Here is a 22,653-nt window from a genome sequence, read left to right on the forward strand (position 1 = left end):
AACAGGCAGCACCAGTCCATCACCTACACAAATTTGTGGGGTCCACAATAAATGTTGAGTACGAATGAAGGGCCCAGGCTCAGCTCTTGGTGTCTTCCCAGCTGCATTAACTTCCAGCTGACACTTGAATTGAATTGTTTAGCTTGAAGCTGCTGTTATCTGTGAGTGAGTTAAAGTACTGATGGTGTGACAGTGTCCTAGCAGGGTTTGATGTACAGCTCATTGATTCCCGCTTGTGTTGGTGCCCGCTTGTGTTGGTGCCCGCTTGTAATGGTGCCCGCTTGTAATGGTGCCCGCTTGTGTTGGTGCCCGCTTGTAATGGTGCCCGCTTGTAATGGTGCCCGCTTGTATTGGTGCCCGCTTGTAATGGTGCCCACTTGTATTGGTGCCCGCTTGTAATGGTGCCCGCTTGTATTGGTGCCCGCTTGTGTTGGTGCCCGCTTGTGTTGGTGCCCACTTGTAATGGTGCCCGCTTGTGTTGGTGCCTGCTTGTAGTGGTGCCTGCTTGTAGTGGTGCCCGCTTGTAATGGTGCCCGCTTGTGTTGGTGCCCGCTTGTGTTGGTGCCCGCTTGTGTTGGTGCCCGCTTGTATTGGTGCCCGCTTGTAATGGTGCCCGCTTGTGTTGGTGCCCGCTTGTGTTGGTGCCCGCTTGTAATGGTGCCCGCTTGTGTTGGTGCCCGCTTGTAATGGTGCCCGCTTGTGTTGGTGCCCGCTTGTATTGGTGCCCGCTTGTGTTGGTGCCCGCTTGTGTTGGTGCCCGCTTGTAATGGTGCCCGCTTGTGTTGGTGCCCGCTTGTAATGGTGCCCGCTTGTGTTGGTGCCCGCTTGTATTAGTGCCCGCTTTTAATGGTGCCCGCTTGTAATGGTGCCCGCTTGTGTTGGTGCCCACTTGTGTTGGTGCCCGCTTGTAATGGTGCCCGCTTGTAATGGTGCCCGCTTGTGTTGGTGCCCGCTTGTAATGGTGCCCGCTTGTGTTGGTGCCCGCTTGTAATGGTGCCCACTTGTGTTGGTGCCCGCTTGTAATGGTGCCCGCTTATGTTGGTGCCCGCTTGTAATGGTGCCCGCTTGTGTTGGTGCCCGCTTGTAATGGTGCCCGCTTGTGTTGGTGCCCGCTTGTGTTGGTGCCCGCTTGTAATGGTGCCCGCTTGTGTTGGTGCCCGCTTGTAATGGTGCCCGCTTGTGTTGGTGCCCGCTTGTAATGGTGCCCGCTTATGTTGGTGCCCGCTTGTAATGGTGCCCCCTTGTGTTGGTCCCTGATGTAACTAGGGTGTGTCAGGACGGTATATAGTACAAGGATCTTTACAAGAGCACAGAGGTTGGTAAAGACAGAGCTTGAACCTCTCACAGAGTGAATTGCTAACAGAGTGAGGACTTTCAACTGGGAATTTGGTGAGTGTGGGAATTAGGTGCAGAGGGGGGAGGAGGTGCTCAGTGATTTAAACCAAGGGACTATAAACTAATCAATCAACTTTTAAAACTTAAATAAAAAATACATAAAATAGAAAAAGGCTAAGTAATTACTAATTATTTTGAAATCAAGCTAAATCCATTTATTAAATATAATCTAGATCTCAAGTGATTCTATTAGTCCTAGAAATAAACTACAGATTAAATAAAAACAAGAAATGGCAGTACAGGCTGTGTGTCGGGACTGTAAAATACGAGAGTTTGTGGACAGCGAGACTGTCCTTGATTGCCACATCTACAGTAAATGTCTCTGGCTTGAGACATTCCGGCTCAGAGTCTTTGAGCTGGAGTGTGAGTTAGAGATACTCCGACACGTAAGGGAGGGGGAGGTAGAGAAGGAGATCCTGCAGACACTGGTCCTGTCCAACAGGTACAAGGCACTTGATATCTGTGAGGATAAGGATGAAGACTGCAGGGAGGATGCTAACCATGGCACCGTGGAGCATGAGACAGTCCAAGATGGAGGGCGGGGGGAGTGGGGGGGAGAGTCAGAATGGAGAGATTGTAGGCATGGGGGATTCAATAATCACGGGGGTAGATAGCGTCTTCTGCAGTCGCGACCGAGAGTCCAGTAGGGTGCGTTGCCTACCTGGTGCAAGGGTAAAGGACATCTCTGAACAACTGGAGAGGAACTTGAAAAGGGAGGGGGGGGATTCAGTTGTCGTGGTCCATGTCGGCACCAATGACATAAAAAGACCAAGGACGTCCATCTAAGGGAATATCAGAATCTAGGAACAAAATTAAAAAGCAGGACCTCACGGGTGGTAATCTCAGGTTTACTATCCAAGCCATGTGCTAATTGGCATAGGGATAGGCAGATCAGGACGGTGAATGTGTGGCTGAAAGAGTGGTGTGGGAAGGAGGGGTTCAATTTCACGGGACACTGGCACCAGTACTGGGACAGGAAGGAGCTGTACCATTGGGACGGGCTCCACCTGAACCGGAATAGGACCAGAGTCCTGGTGGAAAGGATAAATAGGGTGGTGGATGAGGCTTCAAACTAACGAGATGGGGGGAGAGATCTTGGAGCAATAACAAAAGCTTTAAAGATCAAAGAAACTGGAGATGAGTGTAAAGGTCAGAGCAGGGTAAGGAATAAAGGTAACCAGGAACAAATACAGTTATAAAACAGAAGTATAAAAGGACTCTTAAAAATAAAGTAAAAGTAACAACTATTAAAGATGAATTAAACTCCCTGTACAACAATGTTCACAGTGTCCAAAATAAAACAGGGGAACTGGAGGCAACAATCCGTAACGAGGAACCAGATGGAGTCGGAATAACTGAAACATGGCTACATAAAGAACAGGATTGGCAACTAAATATTACAGATTATAACATAATCAGAAAGGAAAGGGAAGGAAGGGGGTGGAGTAGCTGTACCAATTAGAGATAATGTAATGGCAGTAGAATAAAGGGACATAACTAACATTAAGATAGAAACAGAATCCATATGGATTGAAATAAACGATAATAAGGGATCGATCACACTAATAGGGGTAAACTACAAACTACATAATAGTGGAAAGGAGGTGGAGGAAGAAATACATAAGCAAAAATGTGAAATAAGTAAAGGACATAGAATAATAATCATAGGAGATTGTAACTACCCCCAAATAAACTGGCAAGGAGACGGGTTCAGGGAGTGGAGTTTTTACAATGTGTGCAGGACTCCTTTCTTACCCAGTATGTAAAAAGCCCAACATGAGAGGAAGCACTGCTGGATCTAGTAATGGGAAATCAACCAGAACGGATAAGAGAAGTAAGCATAGGGGAACATCTAGGCAAAAGCGATCACAACATAATAAGATAAAAATTGAGAAGACATAAGTAAGACAAAAAACAAAGTAATAATTTGGAAAAAAGCTGATTTTCAGGGGATGATAATGGAACTGGGGAAAATAAACTGGAAAAATTTACTGATAAACAAAGAAATAGAACTGCTGCAGTTATATAAGGTATTGGTGAGACCGCACCTGGAATACTGCATACAGTTTTGGTCTCCATACTTAAGAAAAGACATACTTGCTCTCAAGGCAGTACAAAGAAGGTTCACTCGGTTAATCCCGGGGATGAGGGGGCGGACATATGAGGAGAGGTTGAGTAGATTGGGACTCTACTCATTGGAGTTCAGAAGAATGAGAGGCGATCTTATTGAAACATATAAGATTGTGAAGGGTCTTGATCGGGTGGATGCAGTAAGGATGTTCCCAAAGATGGGTGAAACTAGAACTAGGGGGCATAATCTTAGAATAAGGGGCTGCTCTTTCAAAACTGAGATGAGGAGAAACTTCTTCACTCAGAGGGTGGTAGGTCTGTGGAATTTGCTGCCCCAGGAAGCTGTGGAAGCTACATCATTAGATAAATTTAAAACAGAAATAGACAGTTTCCTAGAAGTAAAGGGAATTAGGCGTTATGGGGAGCGGGCAGGAAATTGGACATGAAGCTGAGTTCGGATCGGTCAATGCCCTGTGGGTGGCGGAGAGGGCCCAGGGGCTATGTGGCCGGGTCCTGCTCCGACTTCTTGTGTTCTTTAGATTTGTGGTTGGGATCAGATCAGCCATGATCTTATTGAATGGCGGAGCAGGCTCGAGGGGTCGATTGGCCTACTCCTGCTCCAATTTCTTATGTTCTTATGTTCTTATGTTCTAACAGCATTGGGAAATATTTAAAATGGTCATCAACAGGAGAAATATATCCCACTAAAAAGCAAGAACAAACTAGCCAATAGTGATACACCATGGATGAATAAAGAAATAAGGGTAAAATTGAAACTAAAGAAAAGGGCATACACTAAGACAATAAAGGAGAGGATGACAAAAGAGAATAAGAGGTTAGGAAAGAAGTTAAAAAATGATCAGGAAAGCAAAGAGGAACTACAAAATTAAATTATCAAGGAATAGAAAAAGAAATAGTAAGGTATTCCACACATAAATAACAAAAGAAAAATCATGATAAAGTTAGGGCCATTAAGGGATACACACGATAAACTCACAGGTAATGACAGTGAAATGGCAGAAATATTAAATAATTACTTTGCCTCAGTATTTACCAGGGAGACTAATGTGGTGGGCAGGATATTAGAAGGAGAGATCAAAACAGATATAAAAACATTTAAGATAGAAAGGGTGGAGATAATTGATAAATTAATCAGCCTAAGAGAGGATAAAACCCCCGGTCCGGATGGATTGCATCTGCGAATATTAAAAGAAGTTAGGGAGGAGATAGCAGAGGCACTATTACATAAATATAAAAATTCATTAGAAAAGGGAATAGTGCCAGAGGACTGGCGGACAGCTAATGTTATTCCTATATTTAGAAAGGGAGATAGAAGAAGTCCAGGGAATTATAGACCAGTTAGCTTAACATCAGTGGTAGGAAAGATAATGGAATCTTTACTCAAAAGATGTAATGGAAAGACATCTAGAGAATGAAAATATAATAAAGAGTAGAGCGCATTGATTTCAGAAGGGAAAGTCATGCTTGACCAACCTTATTGAATTCTTTGAAGTAACAGAAAGAGTAGACAAGGGTAATGTAGTAGATGTAATATATTTGGATTTTCAAAAGGCCTTTGATAAGGTGCCGCATTGTAGACTCTTGACTAAGGTCAGAGCCTGTGGAGTCGGGACACGAAGCAGAATGGATAGCAAGCTGGCTACAGAACAGAAAACAGAGAGTAGGGGTTAAGGGTATTTACTCAGACTGGCAAAAGGTGGGAAGTGGTGTTCCACAGGGATCGGTGCTGGGACCACTGTTGTTCACAATTTACATAAAGGATTTGGACTCAGGAATTGGAAGTACAATTTTAAAATTTGTGCACGACACCAAATTGGGGGGTATAGTTAATACTGAGGAGGACTGCGTCAAAACATAGGAAGATGTTTATAAATTTATAGAACGGGTGTGTAATTGGCAAATGAATTTCAACATAGATAAGTGTGAGGTATTATATTTTGATAGGAAGAATAAGGAGGCTACATACTCCTTGGAAGACAAGAGTGTAAATGGGATAGAGGAGCAGAGGGAACTGGGGGTACAGATACACAAATCACTAAAAGTAGCGACGCAGGTTAATAAGGCCATAAAAAAGCAAACAAAGGACTGGGGTTCATTTCTAGAGGGATAGAATTGAAAAGCAGAGAAGTTATATTAAACTTATAGACCACACTTGGAGTACTGTGAACAGTTCTGGTCTCCATATTATAAAAAGGATATAGAGGCACTGGAGGATGTGCAAAAAAGATTTATTGGGATGATCCCAGAACTGAGAGGTTATAACTATCAGGAAAGATTGAACAGGCTTGGGCTCTTTTCTCTAGAAGAGGTCTATAAGATTATGAAAGGGATTGATAGGGTAGATGTAGAGAAGATGTTTCCACTTGCACTTGGGGTGACCAGATCTAAGGGCCATAAATATAAGATAGTCACTAATAAATCCAATAAGGAATTCAGGAGAAACTTCTTTACCCAGAGAATGGTTAGAATGTAGAACTCGCTGCCACAAGGAGTAGTTGAAGCGACTAGCATAGATATATTTAAGGGGAAACTAGATAAACACATGAGGGAGAAAGGAGTGGAAGGACATGCTGATCGGGATCGATGAAGTACATAAGAATTAAGAGCAGGATTAGGTCATATGGCCCCTTGAGCCTGCTCTGCCATTCAATAAGATCATGGCTGATCTTCGACCTCAACTCCACTTTCACGCCCGATCCCCAGATCCCATGATTCCCTTAGTGTCCAAAAATCTATCCTTCTCAGTCTTGTACATATTCAATGACTCAGCATCCACAGCCCTCTGGGGTAGAGAATTCCAAAGGTCACAGCCCTCTGAGTGAAGAAATTTTTCCTCATCTCGGTCCTAAGCGGCCGACCCCTTATCCTAAGACTCTCCAGTCAGGGGAAACAGCCTCTCAGCATTTACCCTGTCAAGCCCTCTAAGAATTTTATACATTTCAATGAGATCACCTCTCATTCTTCTAAACTCCAGAGATTATAGGCCCATTCTACTCAATCTCTCCTCATAGGACAACCCTCATTCCAAGAATCAATCTGGTGAACCTTTGTTGCACCTCCTCTAAGGCAAGTATATCCTTCCTTAGATAAGAAGACCAAAACTGTACACAGTGCTCCAGGTGTGGTCTCACCAGAGCCCTATATAATTGCAGCAAGACCTCCTTACTCTTGTAATCCAACCCCTTGCAATAAAGCCTAACGTACCATTTGCCTTCCTAATTGCTTGCTGTACCTGGTTGTTAACTTTCTGTGATTCATGTACAAGGACATCCAAATCCCTCTGAATACCATCATTTCTTAGTCTGCTTTTCCAGACTTCCTACCAAAGTGAATAACCTCACATTTCCCCACATTATACTCCATCTGCCACTTTCTCGCCCACTCACTTAACCTGTTCCTTTGCAGACTCTTTGTGTCCTCCTCCTTGCTTACTTTCCTACCTAGCTTTGTATCACCAGCAAACTTGGATACATTACACTCAGTCCCTTCATCTAAGTCATTGATATAGATTGTAAATAGGGAGGGAGGAGGCTCGTGAGAAGCATAAACACTGGCATGGACCTGTTTGGCTGAATGGCCTGTTTCTGTGCTGTACATTCTATGAAATTCTATGATCTCCACTTATATTGATCTCCGCTTATATTGATCATTTGTATTGATCCCCACTTGTATTGATCCCCACTTCCAATGACCTCCACTTCTAATGGCCTTGGGTTGTATTGATCCCCGTTTGTATCGATCTCCGATGGTATCGATCCCCGTTTGTATCTAACCCGTGCTGTACCTGCCCTGGGAGTGTTTGATGGGATAGTGTAGAGGGAGCTTTACTCTGTATCGAACCCGTGCTGTACCTGCCCTGGGAGTGTTTGATGGGATAGTGTAGAGGGAGCTTTACTCTGTATCGAACCCGTGCTGTACCTGCCCTGGGAGTGTTTGATGGGATAGTGTAGAGGGAGCTTTACTCTGTATCTAACCCGTGCTGTACCTGCCCTGGGAGTGTTTGATGGGACAGTGTAGAGGGAGCTTTATCCTCTACCTGATGTTGACTGGGTGCTTTTCCAAGCCCTCATCTTGATGGGAACAAAAATAAAAGCCAATGTTGCACTTTTATTTATACCACAACAATTTACTACATTGCAGACAATAATTGTGATGCTGATTTTTGAGCTGTTGTCTTGCTATTTTCTTACAGCCTTTAAGGATGAGTCAGGAAGAAGAATTAGTGCCAGAGCAGGAAGCAGAACCTGAATATCAAATGACCTCCTTGTTTGGCCAAAGAAAGGAGGCCCGATTTTCCAAAGAGGTAAAGTAGCTTTAACCTGTGTCCTGTTGTCCGGCCTTGGAATGAAGCAATTCATTGGCAATGAAAGATCCAGGGCTCGAAGACTGCAGGGCCTTCGCTGCCAGGGTTTACTGAAATTTTGAGGCCAGCAAGGTCAAGGGTCAGACCTTAAAACTGTATTTTTCAACAACACCAACTTTCATTTATAGAGCACCTTTAATGTAGTAAAACATCCCAAGGTGCTTCACAGGAGCGTCACCAGACAAAATTTGACACTGAGCCACAGAAGGAGCTATTAGGACAGGTGACCAAAAGCTTGGTCAAAGAGTTAGGTTTTAATGAGTGTTTTAAAGGAGAAGAGACAGATAGAGTGGCAGAGGGAATTCCAGAGCTTAGGGCCTAGGCAGCTGAAGGCATGGCCGCCAATGGTGGAGCGAAGGAAATTGTGGATGTGCAAGAGGCATAAGAGGAATGCAGAGATCGTTGGAGGGTTGGAGGTGGTCACAGAGATAGGGTGGGACGAGGCCATGGAGGGATTTGAAAACAGGAATGAAAATTTAAAATGCGAAGTTTTGCCAGACTGGGAGCCAATGGCGATGGGTGAATGGGACTTAGTGCAAGTTAGGAAACGGGCAGCAGAGTTTTGGATGAAATTAAAGGGGAAGAAACTACATCTCATTTCGCCTTTTTGGGTAAAAAATCGAGGTTGAGGAGACTAATTTCAGGTCGTGACCTCCTGCGGCAGAACTCTCATGGAACTGCTAAATTGGAAGTGGGTGACTTCTGGGTGTGCCTGATAGAGGCATTAGGAGCTGTGCGTAGGGTCCAAGCTCCGGTTATAAGACCCCCTCCCCCCCCCCTCCCGGACTATCTTGGTCAGAAAATGGGCCGGAACTTGCCCCCAAAAGTTGGTCCAGGTCTTCAGTGGAGAGTCTTCATTGGAGAATCAGGGTCCCTCCTCCTGGCTCCACGAAAATCCAGCGCTCTGCTGTCGGCTCACGCCCCCCTCCTCCCCGCAGGACCTACCCGATTGGCCTCTGCAGCTCACTTGTTTCATGCCAATGAGGCCCAATTTCGGTCAGGCCTCGGGCCGATGAGCTCAGGCATGTGTTCAGATCACCACCGCCAGTTTTCACGCTGGAAATCGGTGCGATTCATCCCCTAAAATCCCGAACGTCTGAAATACACGGAGCCCAGATGTGAGGGGGTGGAGGTGTGGGGAGACTAGGGGATCCCAGGAGAATAATGGAGAGTTAAAGGGCTCCTCAATGTAAGTTCAGCACAGAAGGAGACCATTCACCCCACCAGGCCTCTGCTACTGCGAGCTCCACACTCTACTTGAATCCCATTTCACTGCTCTCTCCTCCCCTACCCATTAATACTTTCCCTGTTGAAATGTTTATCCAATTCCCTCTTAAATGAAAGAGGTGAAGGAGCTATGAGTGCAACATTGATCTGAAATGTCCTTTCTCTCGCCACAATCACATGGTCAGTTTATTCCATTGGTTCTGATCTGTGTTTAAGGGCTGGGGGATGAGAGGTTTATTTTCAAAGGTTCGAATTTGTCTCCAAAAATCTGAAACAGGTACTTCCTCCGCTGCCGACCAGATGGTCAGGGGAGAACCCAGAGTCAATCAAGCAACTGCCCCATATAATCAATCAGAACTGTGTGACATGTCAGACCAAGACCAGCTTACTGCACCAGGCTGAGGAGCAGAAGAGGAAAAAACTCAAGTAAGAGCACATTGAACTGGTCGTTTAATGTTAACAAGTTAAACACCAAACTGATGCATGGGAATGGGAGACTTTCCACTTAGGGCATCCAGTGTCAGCATCAAACGCTCCCAGGGCAGGTACAGCACGGGTTAGATACAGAGTAAAGCTCCCTCCACACTGTCCCATCAAACACTCCCAGGGCAGGTACAGCACGGGTTAGATACAGAGTAAAGCTCCCTCTACACTGTCCCATCAAACACTCCCAGGGCAGGTACAGCACGGGTTAGATACAGAGTAAAGCTCCCTCTACACTGTCCCATCAAACACTCCCAGGGCAGGTACAGCACGGGTTAGATACAGAGTAAAGCTCCCTCTACACTGTCCCATCAAACACTCCCAGGGCAGGTACAGCACGGGTTAGATACAGAGTAAAGCTCCCTCTACACTGTCCCATCAAACACTCCCAGGGCAGGTACAGCACGGGTTAGATACAGAGTAAAGCTCCCTCCACACTGTCCCATCAAACACTCCCAGGGCAGGTACAGCACGGGTTAGATACAGAGTAAAGCTCCCTCTACACTGTCCCATCAAACACTCCCAGGGCAGGTACAGCACGGGTTAGATACAGAGTAAAGCTCCCTCTACACTGTCCCAGCAAACACTCCCAGGGCAGGTACAGCACGGGTTAGATACAGAGTAAAGCTCCCTCTACACTGTCCCATCAAACACTCCCAGGGCAGGTACAGCACGGGTTAGATACAGAGTAAAGCTCCCTCTACACTGTCCCATCAAACACTCCCAGGGCAGGTACAGCATGGGTTAGATACAGAGTAAAGCTCCCTCTACACTGTCCCATCAAACACTCCCAGGGCAGGTACAGCACGGGTTAGATACAGAGTAAAGCTCCCTCTACACTGTCCCATCAAACACTCCCAGGGCAGGTACAGCACGGGTTAGATACAGAGTAAAGCTCCCTCTACACTGTCCCATCAAACACTCCCAGGGCAGGTACAGCATGGGTTAGATACAGAGTAAAGCTCCCTCTACACTGTCCCATCAAACACTCCCAGGGCAGGTACAGCACGGGTTAGATACAGAGTAAAGCTCCCTGTACACTGTCCCATCAAACACTCCCAGGGCAGGTACAGCACGGGTTAGATACAGAGTAAAGCTCCCTCTACACTGTCCCATCAAACACTCCCAGGGCAGGTACAGCACGGGTTAGATACAGAGTAAAGCTCCCTCTACACTGTCCCATCAAACACTCCCAGGGCAGGTACAGCACGGGTTAGATACAGAGTAAAGCTCCCTCTACACCGTCCCATCAAACACTCCCAGGGCAGGTACAGTACGGGTTAGATACAGAGTAAAGCTCCCTCTACACTGTCCCATCAAACACTCCCGGGGCAGGTACAGCACGGGTTAGATACAGAGTAAAGCTCCCTCTACACTGTCCCATCAAACACTCCCAGGGCAGGTACAGCACGGGTTAGATACAGAGTAAAGCTCCCTCTACACTGTCCCATCAAACACTCCCAGGGCAGGTACAGCACGGGTTAGATACAGAGTAAAGCTCCCTCTACACTGTCCCATCAAACACTCCCAGGGCAGGTACAGCACGGGTTAGATACAGAGTAAAGCTCCCTCCACACTGTCCCATCAAACACTCCCAGGGCAGGTACAGCACGGGTTAGATACAGAGTAAAGCTCCCTCTACACTGTCCCATCAAACACTCCCAGGGCAGGTACAGCACGGGTTAGATACAGAGTAAAGCTCCCTCTACACTGTCCCAGCAAACACTCCCAGGGCAGGTACAGCACGGGTTAGATACAGAGTAAAGCTCCCTCTACACTGTCCCATCAAACACTCCCAGGGCAGGTACAGCACGGGTTAGATACAGAGTAAAGCTCCCTCTACACTGTCCCATCAAACACTCCCAGGGCAGGTACAGCATGGGTTAGATACAGAGTAAAGCTCCCTCTACACTGTCCCATCAAACACTCCCAGGGCAGGTACAGCACGGGTTAGATACAGAGTAAAGCTCCCTCTACACTGTCCCATCAAACACTCCCAGGGCAGGTACAGCACGGGTTAGATACAGAGTAAAGCTCCCTCTACACTGTCCCATCAAACACTCCCAGGGCAGGTACAGCATGGGTTAGATACAGAGTAAAGCTCCCTCTACACTGTCCCATCAAACACTCCCAGGGCAGGTACAGCACGGGTTAGATACAGAGTAAAGCTCCCTGTACACTGTCCCATCAAACACTCCCAGGGCAGGTACAGCACGGGTTAGATACAGAGTAAAGCTCCCTCTACACTGTCCCATCAAACACTCCCAGGGCAGGTACAGCACGGGTTAGATACAGAGTAAAGCTCCCTCTACACTGTCCCATCAAACACTCCCAGGGCAGGTACAGCACGGGTTAGATACAGAGTAAAGCTCCCTCTACACCGTCCCATCAAACACTCCCAGGGCAGGTACAGTACGGGTTAGATACAGAGTAAAGCTCCCTCTACACTGTCCCATCAAACACTCCCGGGGCAGGTACAGCACGGGTTAGATACAGAGTAAAGCTCCCTCTACACTGTCCCATCAAACACTCCCAGGGCAGGTACAGCACAGGTTAGATACAGAGTAAAGCTCCCTCTACACTGTCCCATCAAACACTCCCAGGGCAGGTACAGCACGGGTTAGATACAGAGTAAAGCTCCCTCTACACTGTCCCATCCAGCTGTCCTTGTGTTCTGTCTGAGCGAGGTTACAAATTTGGTGCCTATTTTAGAGACAGTTTAGCAGTGTGACCCACTGTGGTTTCATAGAAACCTAGAAAAATTTACAGCACGGAAGGAGGCCATTCGGTCCATCATGTTAAGGAAACGAGCAGCCAACAGATGCCTGAAGCCTGTGGCGGCCTTTTAGTGACCTCCACTCCCCCTTTCACTTGGAGTCTCCCTGATTAGCGTTGCCGTAGGGGCATTAAAAAGAATTGTGTTCTTTTTATTTTCTTTGAACACTTTTGTTAATTAGTTATAAAAATAGCAGACATGGGAAAAAAGGCTGATTGACAGTCAAGAAGCATCCAATTGGGTAATGAGTCTGTTCACTCTCTGATTGGTGAGGAGAGGTAGGGCTCCGCGAGGATGGACATGTCGGATGACCAATGGCAAGAGTATGGGGGCGGGCCAGTTGGAGGCAGGAAGTCATGTGATCACACCTCCAGGAATATTTCCAACCAGAGTTGGCAACTCTGTCCCTGATGGAGGTGGGAATCCTGCTGAAGATATGTAAGTGAGTCAGGAGCGGAGTCGAGGTTGAGGTTGGGAGTGGGAGTGGGAGTGGGAGTGGGAGTGGGACCGCGGGGTTGGGTGGAAGTGTCCCTTGCACACGGGGAGGGCAAGATCCCAGCACATACCATCAGGCCTGCTTGACTTGGTTACCAGTAGCAGGGAGGTTTGTCTGTACCATGGGGATGACACTGGGTTCGGGAATGGACCGATTGCAAGCATTTCTCTTGGGTCCTGTTCCTCTTGTCCTCCTTCAGGCACGAGCAGCTCATGCGTCAGTTCCATGTGACATCTTATGCCGTCCTTCTAAGCGTTCACAAACTACATAACAGACCAAGAACTGTTGACCCGAAGCAACAACCCTTCAAGTGGCAGAGGTTAAAGGTGAGTGCAGTGATCTCACAGCCCTGCACGTTCATACAGCGCCTTTCACAACCTCAGGACATCCCAAAGCACTTCACAGCCAATTAAGTACTTTTGAAGTGTAGTCACTGTTGTAACGTAGGAAACATGGCAGCCAATTTGTGCACAGCAAGATCCCACAAACAGCAGTGAGGTAAATGACAGATAATGGTCCAGATTTGCTCTGAGTGGCGAATGACGGAGCCTGCCGCTCAATCGACTTCGGCTTGCCCACAGACTTTTCATGGGTTTTTGAACCGCAATTTCCTCTCATGGGGTCCTCAGTCCAGCACGGCCCCCTCTCCTGGGCATCTGGGGGCTGTGTGAACAGGGCAAGGAACCAATCAGATTGAAGCACATGAACAACAGCACAGGGTCTGACCCAGGAAGTGTAGGTTGGAATAGTGAATTCAATGTCAAATCAGGTACAGAAAGAGAAATAAAGAGAGGGAGAGAAATATTGGATTAAGAGACAGATAAAGGAGACAGAAATAAAATTTTAAAAAAACTTAATTTTTTTTTAAAATGTCCAATTAACAATTTTTAACAATTAAAAGCTGAAGGATTGAGACTCCGCACTTGTAAAAGTTAATTTTCAGTGCCAGAGAGGTTGTTTGGCAATAATCAAGACTTACCACGCCGTTAAAAAACTTGACGTAGCTTTCTCTGGCAAGATTAGTTTGTTTCCCACATTGCAGGAGAGGACCTTTGTGCCGCTGCAGTCATTTCACCACTGAGTCAGACGGCGAGATGTCAGACTCGTGAAGCTTACAGTGGAGCAGGGCATCTGGTGGAGGAACTTCCGGATTTCCGCCTTTAACTGCTCGTGTGTGCTCACCGGAAACTCCTGACCATTTGCACTGAAATAACGGTGAGCCCTGTAAGCCTCACCGATGTGTATAGAGCCAAATTCAGCCCATTCTGTTTTAGTGATATCGGTTGAGGGATAAATATTGCACTGTGACGAGCGCCAGGGCATCTTTCGATGATGCGCGTGCGCGGGATGGCGATCGACCTGCACGTGCGCACATTATCGGTCACAAACTGCCCTCGGTGCTGTTCACTAAAGCAAGGACCGGAGGCCGATGGCTGAGTACCAAAAATGCAGCTGATGCAGGTAGTTGTAAAGGTGGCGGAGAGCAGACCTCGGGAAGCAGAAGCAGCAGGGGGAGGGGGGGGAGAAGGGGGGGAGCAGGATCACAGTGGGTGGGGGGGTGGTGTAACTGGAGCCCAGAGGGAGCAGAGCACGGGTGGGTGGGTGGGGGCGGGGAGAATGTGTTCCAGGTTTAAGGAGAGGATGGGGGAAAAGAGAGGGAGAACATGGTCCAGACGGGGAGATGGGTCATGTTCTCCCCTGCCCCCCCCCCCCGTTAGACTTGGATCACGGCTTTCAACGGCAGCGAGTTGATTTCTCAGAAAGCACGGCGCACGTGCAGGAAGTGAGGTCATCGGACGCCGTGTCACCATTCACTTTGTAATGTAAAAGGTGACCCCCCACTTTGTACCCAATAAACCCATGGCCCACACACAATGGCCAATCACTCTCCCCAGCTCTCTCCCTCGGTGTTTAGTTTGACGGAGTGATTAGTGACAGTGCGGGCACTTACAGTTTTCCATCGACCCGTGACGTCCTCCTGACCGTGCACCGGGCCACCCGATGACGTCACTCTCAGCACATGTTAAAAAGTTACAGCTCCGCTAGTGACCTCACTTCCAATGACCTCACCCTCACCCCTTCTCGATGAATGAAATGCACCCTCACGAAACCAACCTTGCAGCTCAAATTATGTAAAGTGGTCAATGCCGTAGATTTGTCAAATTCAGCCACAGAGAAATGGCTACAGCCCCCCGCATGATCTTGCAGTGCCCGTTCATGGGGGCCACATATTTGAAGGGGCCCACAAGTCAATTGCTGGGTTGGCCTGGCGTGGAGTGTTTTCAGTGTCAAAGCGAGGGGGGAGGCTGCTCAGTGTGGGGGCCTCACTCCTCCAGCAGACAGGGGAGTTTATACAGATCATGCTGATAGCATTCAACAAAGTTCCACGTAAGAGACTGTTAACAAAAATGAGAATGCATGGAATTGGGGGCAACCTATTGGCTCGGATAGGGAATTGGTTAATAGGTAGGAGTCAGAGAGTAGGGATGATGGGTATGTAATGAGATTCAGAATCGGTTTATACCCCTGAGGGGCACGAACTCTACTTGCCAAAAAAACAGCCATGGACAGCTAAAGAGGTAAGGGCCAGTATAAGACATAAGGAAAGGGCATACAAAAAGGCAAAAAATGGCACAGATCCTGGCGAATGGGAAAAATACAAAGATCAACAAAGGGTCACAAAACAGATAGTAAGAGCTACAAAAAGAGAGCATGAAAAGAAACTTGCAAGGGATATCAAAACCAATACGAAGAACTTTTATAGTTATATTAGGAAAAAGAGGGTGGTCAGGAGCAGTGTTGGCCCCTTAAAAACTGAAAGTGGGGATATTGTCATTGACAATGGGGAAATGGCGGACATGTTGAACAATTACTTTGCGTCAGTATTTACAGTAGAAAAAGAGGATAACATGCCGGAAATCCCAAGAAAACTAATATTGAATCGGGGACAGGGACGCGATAAAATTAACATAAGTAAAGCAACAGTAATGAAGAAAATAATAGCACTAAAGAGTGACAAATCCCCAGGACCAGATGGTTTCCATCCCAGGGTTTTAAAGGAAGTAGGTGAGCACATTGCAGATGCCCCAACTATAATCTTTCAAAGTTCTCTAGATTCAGGAACTGTCCCTTTAGATTGGAAAATTACACATGTCACTCTGCTTTTTAAGAAAGGAGAGAAAGGGAAACCGGGGAATTATAGACCAGTTAGCCTAACATCTGTTGTGGGGAAATTGCTGGAGTCTATAATTAAGGATAGGGTGACTGAACACCTCGAGAATTTTCAGTTAATCAGAGAGAGCCAGCATGGATTTGTGAAAGGTAGGTCGTGCCTGACAAACCTGATTGAATTTTTTGAAGAGGTGACTAAAGTAGTGGACAGGGGAATGTCAATGGATGTTATTTATATGGACTTCCAGAAGGCATTTGATAAGGTCTCACATAAGAGACTGTTAGCTAAGATAGAAGCCCATGGAATCGAGGGAGAAGTACGGACTTGGTTAGGAAGTTGGCTGAGCGAAAGGCGACAGAGAGTAGGGATAATGGGTAGGTACTCACATTGGCAGGATGTGACTAGTGGAGTCCCGCAGGGATGTGTCTTGGGGCCTCAATTATTCACAATATTTATTAACGACTTAGATGAAGGCATAGAAAGTCTCATATCTAAGTTTGCCGATGACACAAAGATTGGTGGCATTGTAAGCAGTGTAGATGAAAACATAAAATTACAAAGCGATATTGATAGATTAGGTGAATGGGCAAAACTGTGGCAAATGGAATTCAATGTAGACAAATGTGAGGTCATCCACTTTGGATCAAAAAAGGATAGAACAGGGTACTTTCTAAATGGTAAAAAGTTAAAAACAGTGGATGTTCAAAGGGACTTGGGGGTTCAGGTACATGGATCATTGAAGTGTCATGAACAGGTGCAGAAAATAATCAAGAAGGCTAATGGAATGCTGGCCTTTATATCTAGAGGACTAGAGTTCAAGGGGGCAGAAGTTATGCTGCAGCTATACAAAACCCTGGTTAGACCGCACCTGGAGTACTGTGAGCAGTTCTGGGCACCGCACCTTCGGAAGGACATATTGGCCTTGGAGGGAGTGCAGCGTAGGTTCACTAGAATGATACCCAGACTTCAAGGGTTAAGTTACGAGGAGAGATTATACAAATTGGGGTTGTAGTCTCTCGAGTTTCGAAGGTTAAGGGGTGATCTGATCGAAGTTTATAAGATATTAAGGGGAACAGATAGGGTGGATAGAGAGAAACTATTTCCGCTGGTTGGGGATTCCAGGAGTAGGGGGCACAGTCTAAAAATTAGAGCCAGACCTTTCAGGAGCGAGATTAGAAAACATTTCTACACACAAAGGGTGGTAGAAGTTTGGAACTCTCTTCCGCAAATGACAGTTGATACTAGCTCAATTGCTGAATTAAATCTGAGATAGATAGCTTTTTGGCAATGAAAGGTATTATGGGATATGGGCCAAAGGCGGGTATATGGAGTTAGATCACAGATCAGCCATGATCTTAGCAAATGGCGGAGCAGGCACGAGGGGCTGAATGGCCTACTCCTGTTCCTATGTTCCTACTCAAGCTGGCAGGATGTGACTAGTGGTGTCCCCCAGGGATCTGTACTGGGACCTCAGCTTTTCACTATATTTATAAATGACTTGGATGAAGGTATAGAGAGCTGAATATCTAAGTTTGCTGATGACACTAAGTTAGGTGGCACAGTAAATAGTGTAGATGGGAGCAGAAAGTTGCAAAGGGCCATTGATAAATTAAGTGAATGGGCAAAAGACATTGTCTTTGGTCCCTGCGACTGATTCCACCCCCCTCCCTGGCCACTGTGTCAGGCTGAAACATCATGTTCGCAACCTTGACATCCTAATTGACCCTGAGCTGAGCTTCCGACCCCATATCCTCTCCATCACAAAGACCACCTACTTCCACCTCCACAACATTGCCCTGTCTCAGCCCATCTGCTGTTGAAACCCTCATCCATACTCTTGTTACCTCCAGACTCGACTATTCCGATGCTCTTCTGGCCGGCCTCCCATCTTCCACCCTCAATATACTTGAGCTCATCCAAACCTCTGCTGCCTGAATCCTGCTTGTATTGCAGCAAGTCTCATTCACCCATCACCCCTGTGCTCACTGACCTACATTGGATCCTGGTCCATCAACACCTTTATTTTAAAATTCTCATCCCCATGGCCTCACCCACTCCTCTCCGAGCTCGGCCCGGTCGGCCCTCTCCGACAATGACGGGATCAAATTACACATTCCAGACAAAGGGTTCTCCCTAATTATGTTACTGCCACCACTGTGGCCAGGACATTGGGGCAAACTCCCCTGCTCTTCAAAATAGTGCCTTAGGATCTTTTACGTCCACCCAAGAGGGCAGACGGGGCCTCGGTTTAACCTCTCATCCGAAAGACGGAACTCCCTTAGCACTGCACTGGAGTGTCGGCCTAGATTGTGAGCCCAGGCCTCTGGAGTGAGACTTGAACCTACGACCTTCTGACTCAGAGGCGAGAGTGTTCCCACTGAGCCACAGCCGACACCGTTTACCAAGCACTTGCTTTCTGTTTATCAAATGGGGAAAAAAATAGCAGAACTTTCAATGTTACTATTTTCTCCCTCCCCATTCCCCCCCCCCAAAGGTGTTGGGTCTTGCTGGGTTCCACAGTATTGGCTGCCCTCATTCAAGTGGCCATGCTTCATGTGTGAGCCCGGGCAAGGAGCAGGATATTCGACCATGTTAGGCCAACACAGCCAAGCTAATCTTGCCCTAACCCCATATGTCGACACGTGCAGTGGCCCGTTAGGTGATCAGGAGAATCTGCCCCGGATGACTATTCCATTATGGTGGCTCAGGATGTACAGGGAGTTGGGGGACAGCCTCCCCACAACAGCACAGAGTTGAGAGTGAACAGGTTCAGGGATCCACATTTTCATGGAGTTGCTCTCAGTCTCCACTTACCTTCCAATGGTGAGATTGTGTTCGAGGAATGAGAGTCACCAGCGAATATCAAGAGCAGAGAGCAGTGCACGGAGAATAAACATGAAAGTGCCTAGAGAGAAACAGAAGTGGAGGAAGAGAGAGAGAATGAGAGAAACACACAGAAAGAAAGAGAGACGTGCACACAGGGAATGGGAAAGACTCATGGGGAGAGGGAAACACACAAAGGAAGAGGTGCACAGGAGAGGCACACACAGAGAGCGCTCTCCGCCCTCCCCCCCCGCCCCGGCGCTCTCCGCCCTCCCCCCCCCCCCTCCCCCCCCGCCCCGGCGCTCTCCGCCCTCCCCCCCCGCCCCGGCGCTCTCCGCCCTCACCCCCGCCCCGGCGCTCTCCGCCCTCCCCCCCCCCCCTCCCCCGCCCCGGCGCTCTCCGCCCTCCCCCCCCGCCCCGGCGCTCTCCGCCCTCCCCCCCCCCCCCTCCCCCGCCCCGGCGCTCTCCGCCCTCCCCCCCCGCCCCGGCGCTCTCCGCCCTCCCCTCCCGCCCCGGCGCTCTCCGCCCTCCCCCCCCCCCCCCCCCTGCCCCGGCGCTCTCCGCCCTCCCCCCCCGCCCCGGCGCTCTCCGCCCTCCCCCCCCCCCCCCCCCCGCCCCGGCGCTCTCCGCCCTCCCCTCCCGCCCCGGCGCACTCCGCCCTCACCCCCGCCCCCCCGCGCCCATTTTCAGCCGCGATCAAATTTCTAGGCCACAGTGTTACTAAGAGTCATAGTCCACATTCCTGGCAAAAAGAGCAACACCTCCTTTGTCAATCCGTCCCGGTCGGGCTAGCCCAGCTCGGTCGGGCTTGCCCAGGAGAGACTGGCAGAAGAAACACAGACCAAGAATCAAGCCTGCAAGTGGCTTGCTCTGTGTAGCTCAGTATTTCCTATTTACCCACAATGATCACTTGGATCTTTGGCTTATGAGGACAGTGCACTGGCACAGATACTGTGCAGCACCTGGTGAAATTCCCCACTCCACCCATTCGTAATGACTATTTTCGCGCAATTTTGTGTTTATGAAGGTGAACGATGTTAGTGCGGACATTAGAAAACTTCCAATTTCAGGCACCCATTGTCAGCATCAAACACTCCCAGGGCAGATACAACACAGATTAGATAAAGAGTAAAGCTCCCTCTACACTGTCCCATCAAACACTCCCAGGGCAGGTAAAGCACGAGTTAGATACAGAGTAAAGCTCCCTCTACACTGTCCCATCAAACACTCCCAGGGCAGATACAACACAGATTAGATAAAGAGTAAAGCTCCCTCTGCACTGTCCCATCAAACACTCCCAGGGCAGGTACAGCACGGGTTAGATACAGAGTAAAGCTCCCTCTACACTGTCCCATCGAACGCTCTCAGGGCAGGTACAGCACGGGTTAGATACAGAGTAAAGCTCCCTCTACACTGTCCCATCAAACACTCCCAGGGCAGGTACAGCACAGGTTAGATACAGAGTAAAGCTCCCTCTACACTGTCCCATCAAACACTCCCAGGGCAGGTACAGCACGGGTTAGATACAGAGTAAAGCTCCCTCTACACTGTCCCATCAAACACTCCCAGGACAGGTACAGCACGGGTTAGATACAGAGTAAAGCTCCCTCTACACTGTCCCATCAAACACTCCCAGGACAGGTACAGCACGGGTTAGATACAGAGTAAAGCTCCCTCTACACTGACCCATCAAACACTCCCAGTCCATGATCGGGTTGACCATCCGTGGGCTGTGGGAGGGTAGAGTCCATGATAGGGTAGAGTGTACATGGGCAGTGGGAGAATTAAACTGATGACCAATTGGTGTTTTCTTGTTCCATTTTGTAAGTCATGAATCATTGCCAACTACAAAGACACGTCTCCACATCGTACTGTGATTTACATTTCTTGTTTTTAATAATTTCAGCAACTTCTAAAGAGTTTAAAATCTGCCGTTGTCCTCGAGAGAACAGATGCTGCCAAGGCAAGTCCCACAATTTAACGTTGTATAGAAATAGAATTAATTCAAAATCTGAAAAGATTAATGGAGATTTCCCTGTTTGGGGAAGAGTGGTGTCATGGGTTAGGCACTGACCTTTGTCAAGGCAACGGGCAGTTGGAATGATTATCTGTAATCACCAGGTATTGTTCTCTGAATATAAATGCGAAACGTTCAAGGATTCCCACATTCACCTGACGAAGGAGAAAAGCTCCGAAAGCTTGTGATTTTCAAATAAAATTGTTGGACTATAACCTGGTGTTGTAAGATTCTTGACATTTGTCAACCCCAGTCCATCACCGGCATCTCCACATCATTTCAGCTGAGGGACATTGTTGGGACAGTGAACAGGGAGCTTTAGTGTGTGTGTGTGTGTGTGTGTGTGTGTGTGTGAGACACTACTGTGTGTGTGTGAGACACTACTGTGTGTGTGTGAGACACTGTACCGTGTGTGTGTGAGACACTGTACCGTGTGTGTGTGTATGTGTGTGTGTGTGAGAGACACTGCTCTGTGTGTGTGACACTGTACCGTGTTTGTGTGTGTGTGTGTGTGAGAGACATTGTACCTTGTGTGTGTGTGTGAGACACTGTACCGTGTGTGTGTGAGACACTGTACCGTGTGTGTGTGTATGTGTGTGTGTGTGAGAGACACTGCTCTGTGTGTGACACTGTACCGTGTTTGTGTGTGTGTGTGTGTGAGAGACATTGTACCTTGTGTGTGTGTGTGAGACACTGTACCGTGTGTGTGTGAGACACTGTACCGTGTGTGTGTGTATGTGTGTGTGTGTGTGAGAGACACTACTCTGTGTGTGTGACACTGTACCGTGTGTGTGTGTGTGTGTGTGTGTGTTTGTGTGTGTGTGTGTGAGACACTACTCTGTGTGTGTGACACTGTACCGTGTTTGTGTGTGTGTGTGTGAGAGACATTGAACCTTGTGTGTGTGTGTGAGAGACACTACTGTGTGTGTGTGTGTGTGTGTGTGTGTGTGTGAGACATTGTACCGTGTGTGTGTGTGAGAGACACTACTGTGTGTGTGTGTGTGTGTGTGAGACATTGTACCTTGTGTGTGTGTGTGAGAGACACTGTGTGTGTGTGTGTGTGAGAGACACTGTGTGTGTGTGTGTGTGTGTGTGTGTGAGACACTGTACCTTGTGTATGTGTGTGAGAGACACTACTGTGTGTGTGTGTGTGTGTGTGTGTGAGACATTGTACCTTGTGTGTGTGTGTGAGAGACACTACTGTGTGTGTGTGTGTGTGACATTGTACCTTGTGTGTGTGTGAGAGACACTACTGTGTGTGTGTGTGTGTGAGACATTGTACCTTGTGTGTGTGAGAGACACTACTGTGTGTGTGTGTGTGTGTGTGTGTGAGAGAGACACTACTGTGTGTGTGTGACTCTCACACACACACACACACACACACACACACACACACATCCTGCTGCCTCTAACCTTTGCCCTGTCCACTCTAACCTTTGCCCTGCTCTCTGTAACGAGTTGTTATTTCATGTTGTTTGTACCAATAGTTGTGGTTTTCCCTGCAGGCTCTGCAGTGCCTTCGATGCACCAATACGGAGGTTGTTTCTGCTCTTTACACCACAGTACGTATTCACAGCAGTAAACTGCAATTTACTTCTTCATTTCTTGCAATATTATCATTTTCCAAATTGCTTTTCTTTATAAATAACTTTTTCTCTGAGCATGAAGTTTGAGATACTGGGGGTGAGTCACAGGGTGCAATTGGCTGATGGGGTCGGACTCGTTTACATCTCATGAAGGGGAGGAAGCAACCTCAGGTAACATAGTAACCGCGGTGAGACTCGCTCGAGGCCCGGCAGTAACCGCGGTG

General features: G+C 47.8%; 1 protein-coding gene across 4 annotated transcripts in view; it reads left to right on the forward strand.

The window, feature by feature from the left end:
- LOC137341424 (protein HEATR9-like) overlaps window positions 1–22,653 on the forward strand; it is a 143,147-nt gene that overhangs the window by 82,806 nt on the left and 37,688 nt on the right. For all 4 annotated transcript variants that reach the window (XM_068004536.1, XM_068004539.1, XM_068004538.1 and 1 more), the window contains 5 exons: window positions 7,679–7,789; window positions 9,354–9,502; window positions 13,031–13,157; window positions 20,733–20,789; window positions 22,349–22,405. In XM_068004536.1, coding sequence (XP_067860637.1) covers window positions 7,688–7,789; window positions 9,354–9,502; window positions 13,031–13,157; window positions 20,733–20,789; window positions 22,349–22,405 — 492 coding nt within the window. In that variant the 5' untranslated portion in view covers window positions 7,679–7,687. The remainder of the gene's footprint in view (window positions 1–7,678; window positions 7,790–9,353; window positions 9,503–13,030; window positions 13,158–20,732; window positions 20,790–22,348; window positions 22,406–22,653) is intronic.

Source organism: Heptranchias perlo, chromosome 23, assembly GCF_035084215.1.
Source record: "Heptranchias perlo isolate sHepPer1 chromosome 23, sHepPer1.hap1, whole genome shotgun sequence".
NCBI lineage: Eukaryota > Metazoa > Chordata > Chondrichthyes > Hexanchiformes > Hexanchidae > Heptranchias > Heptranchias perlo.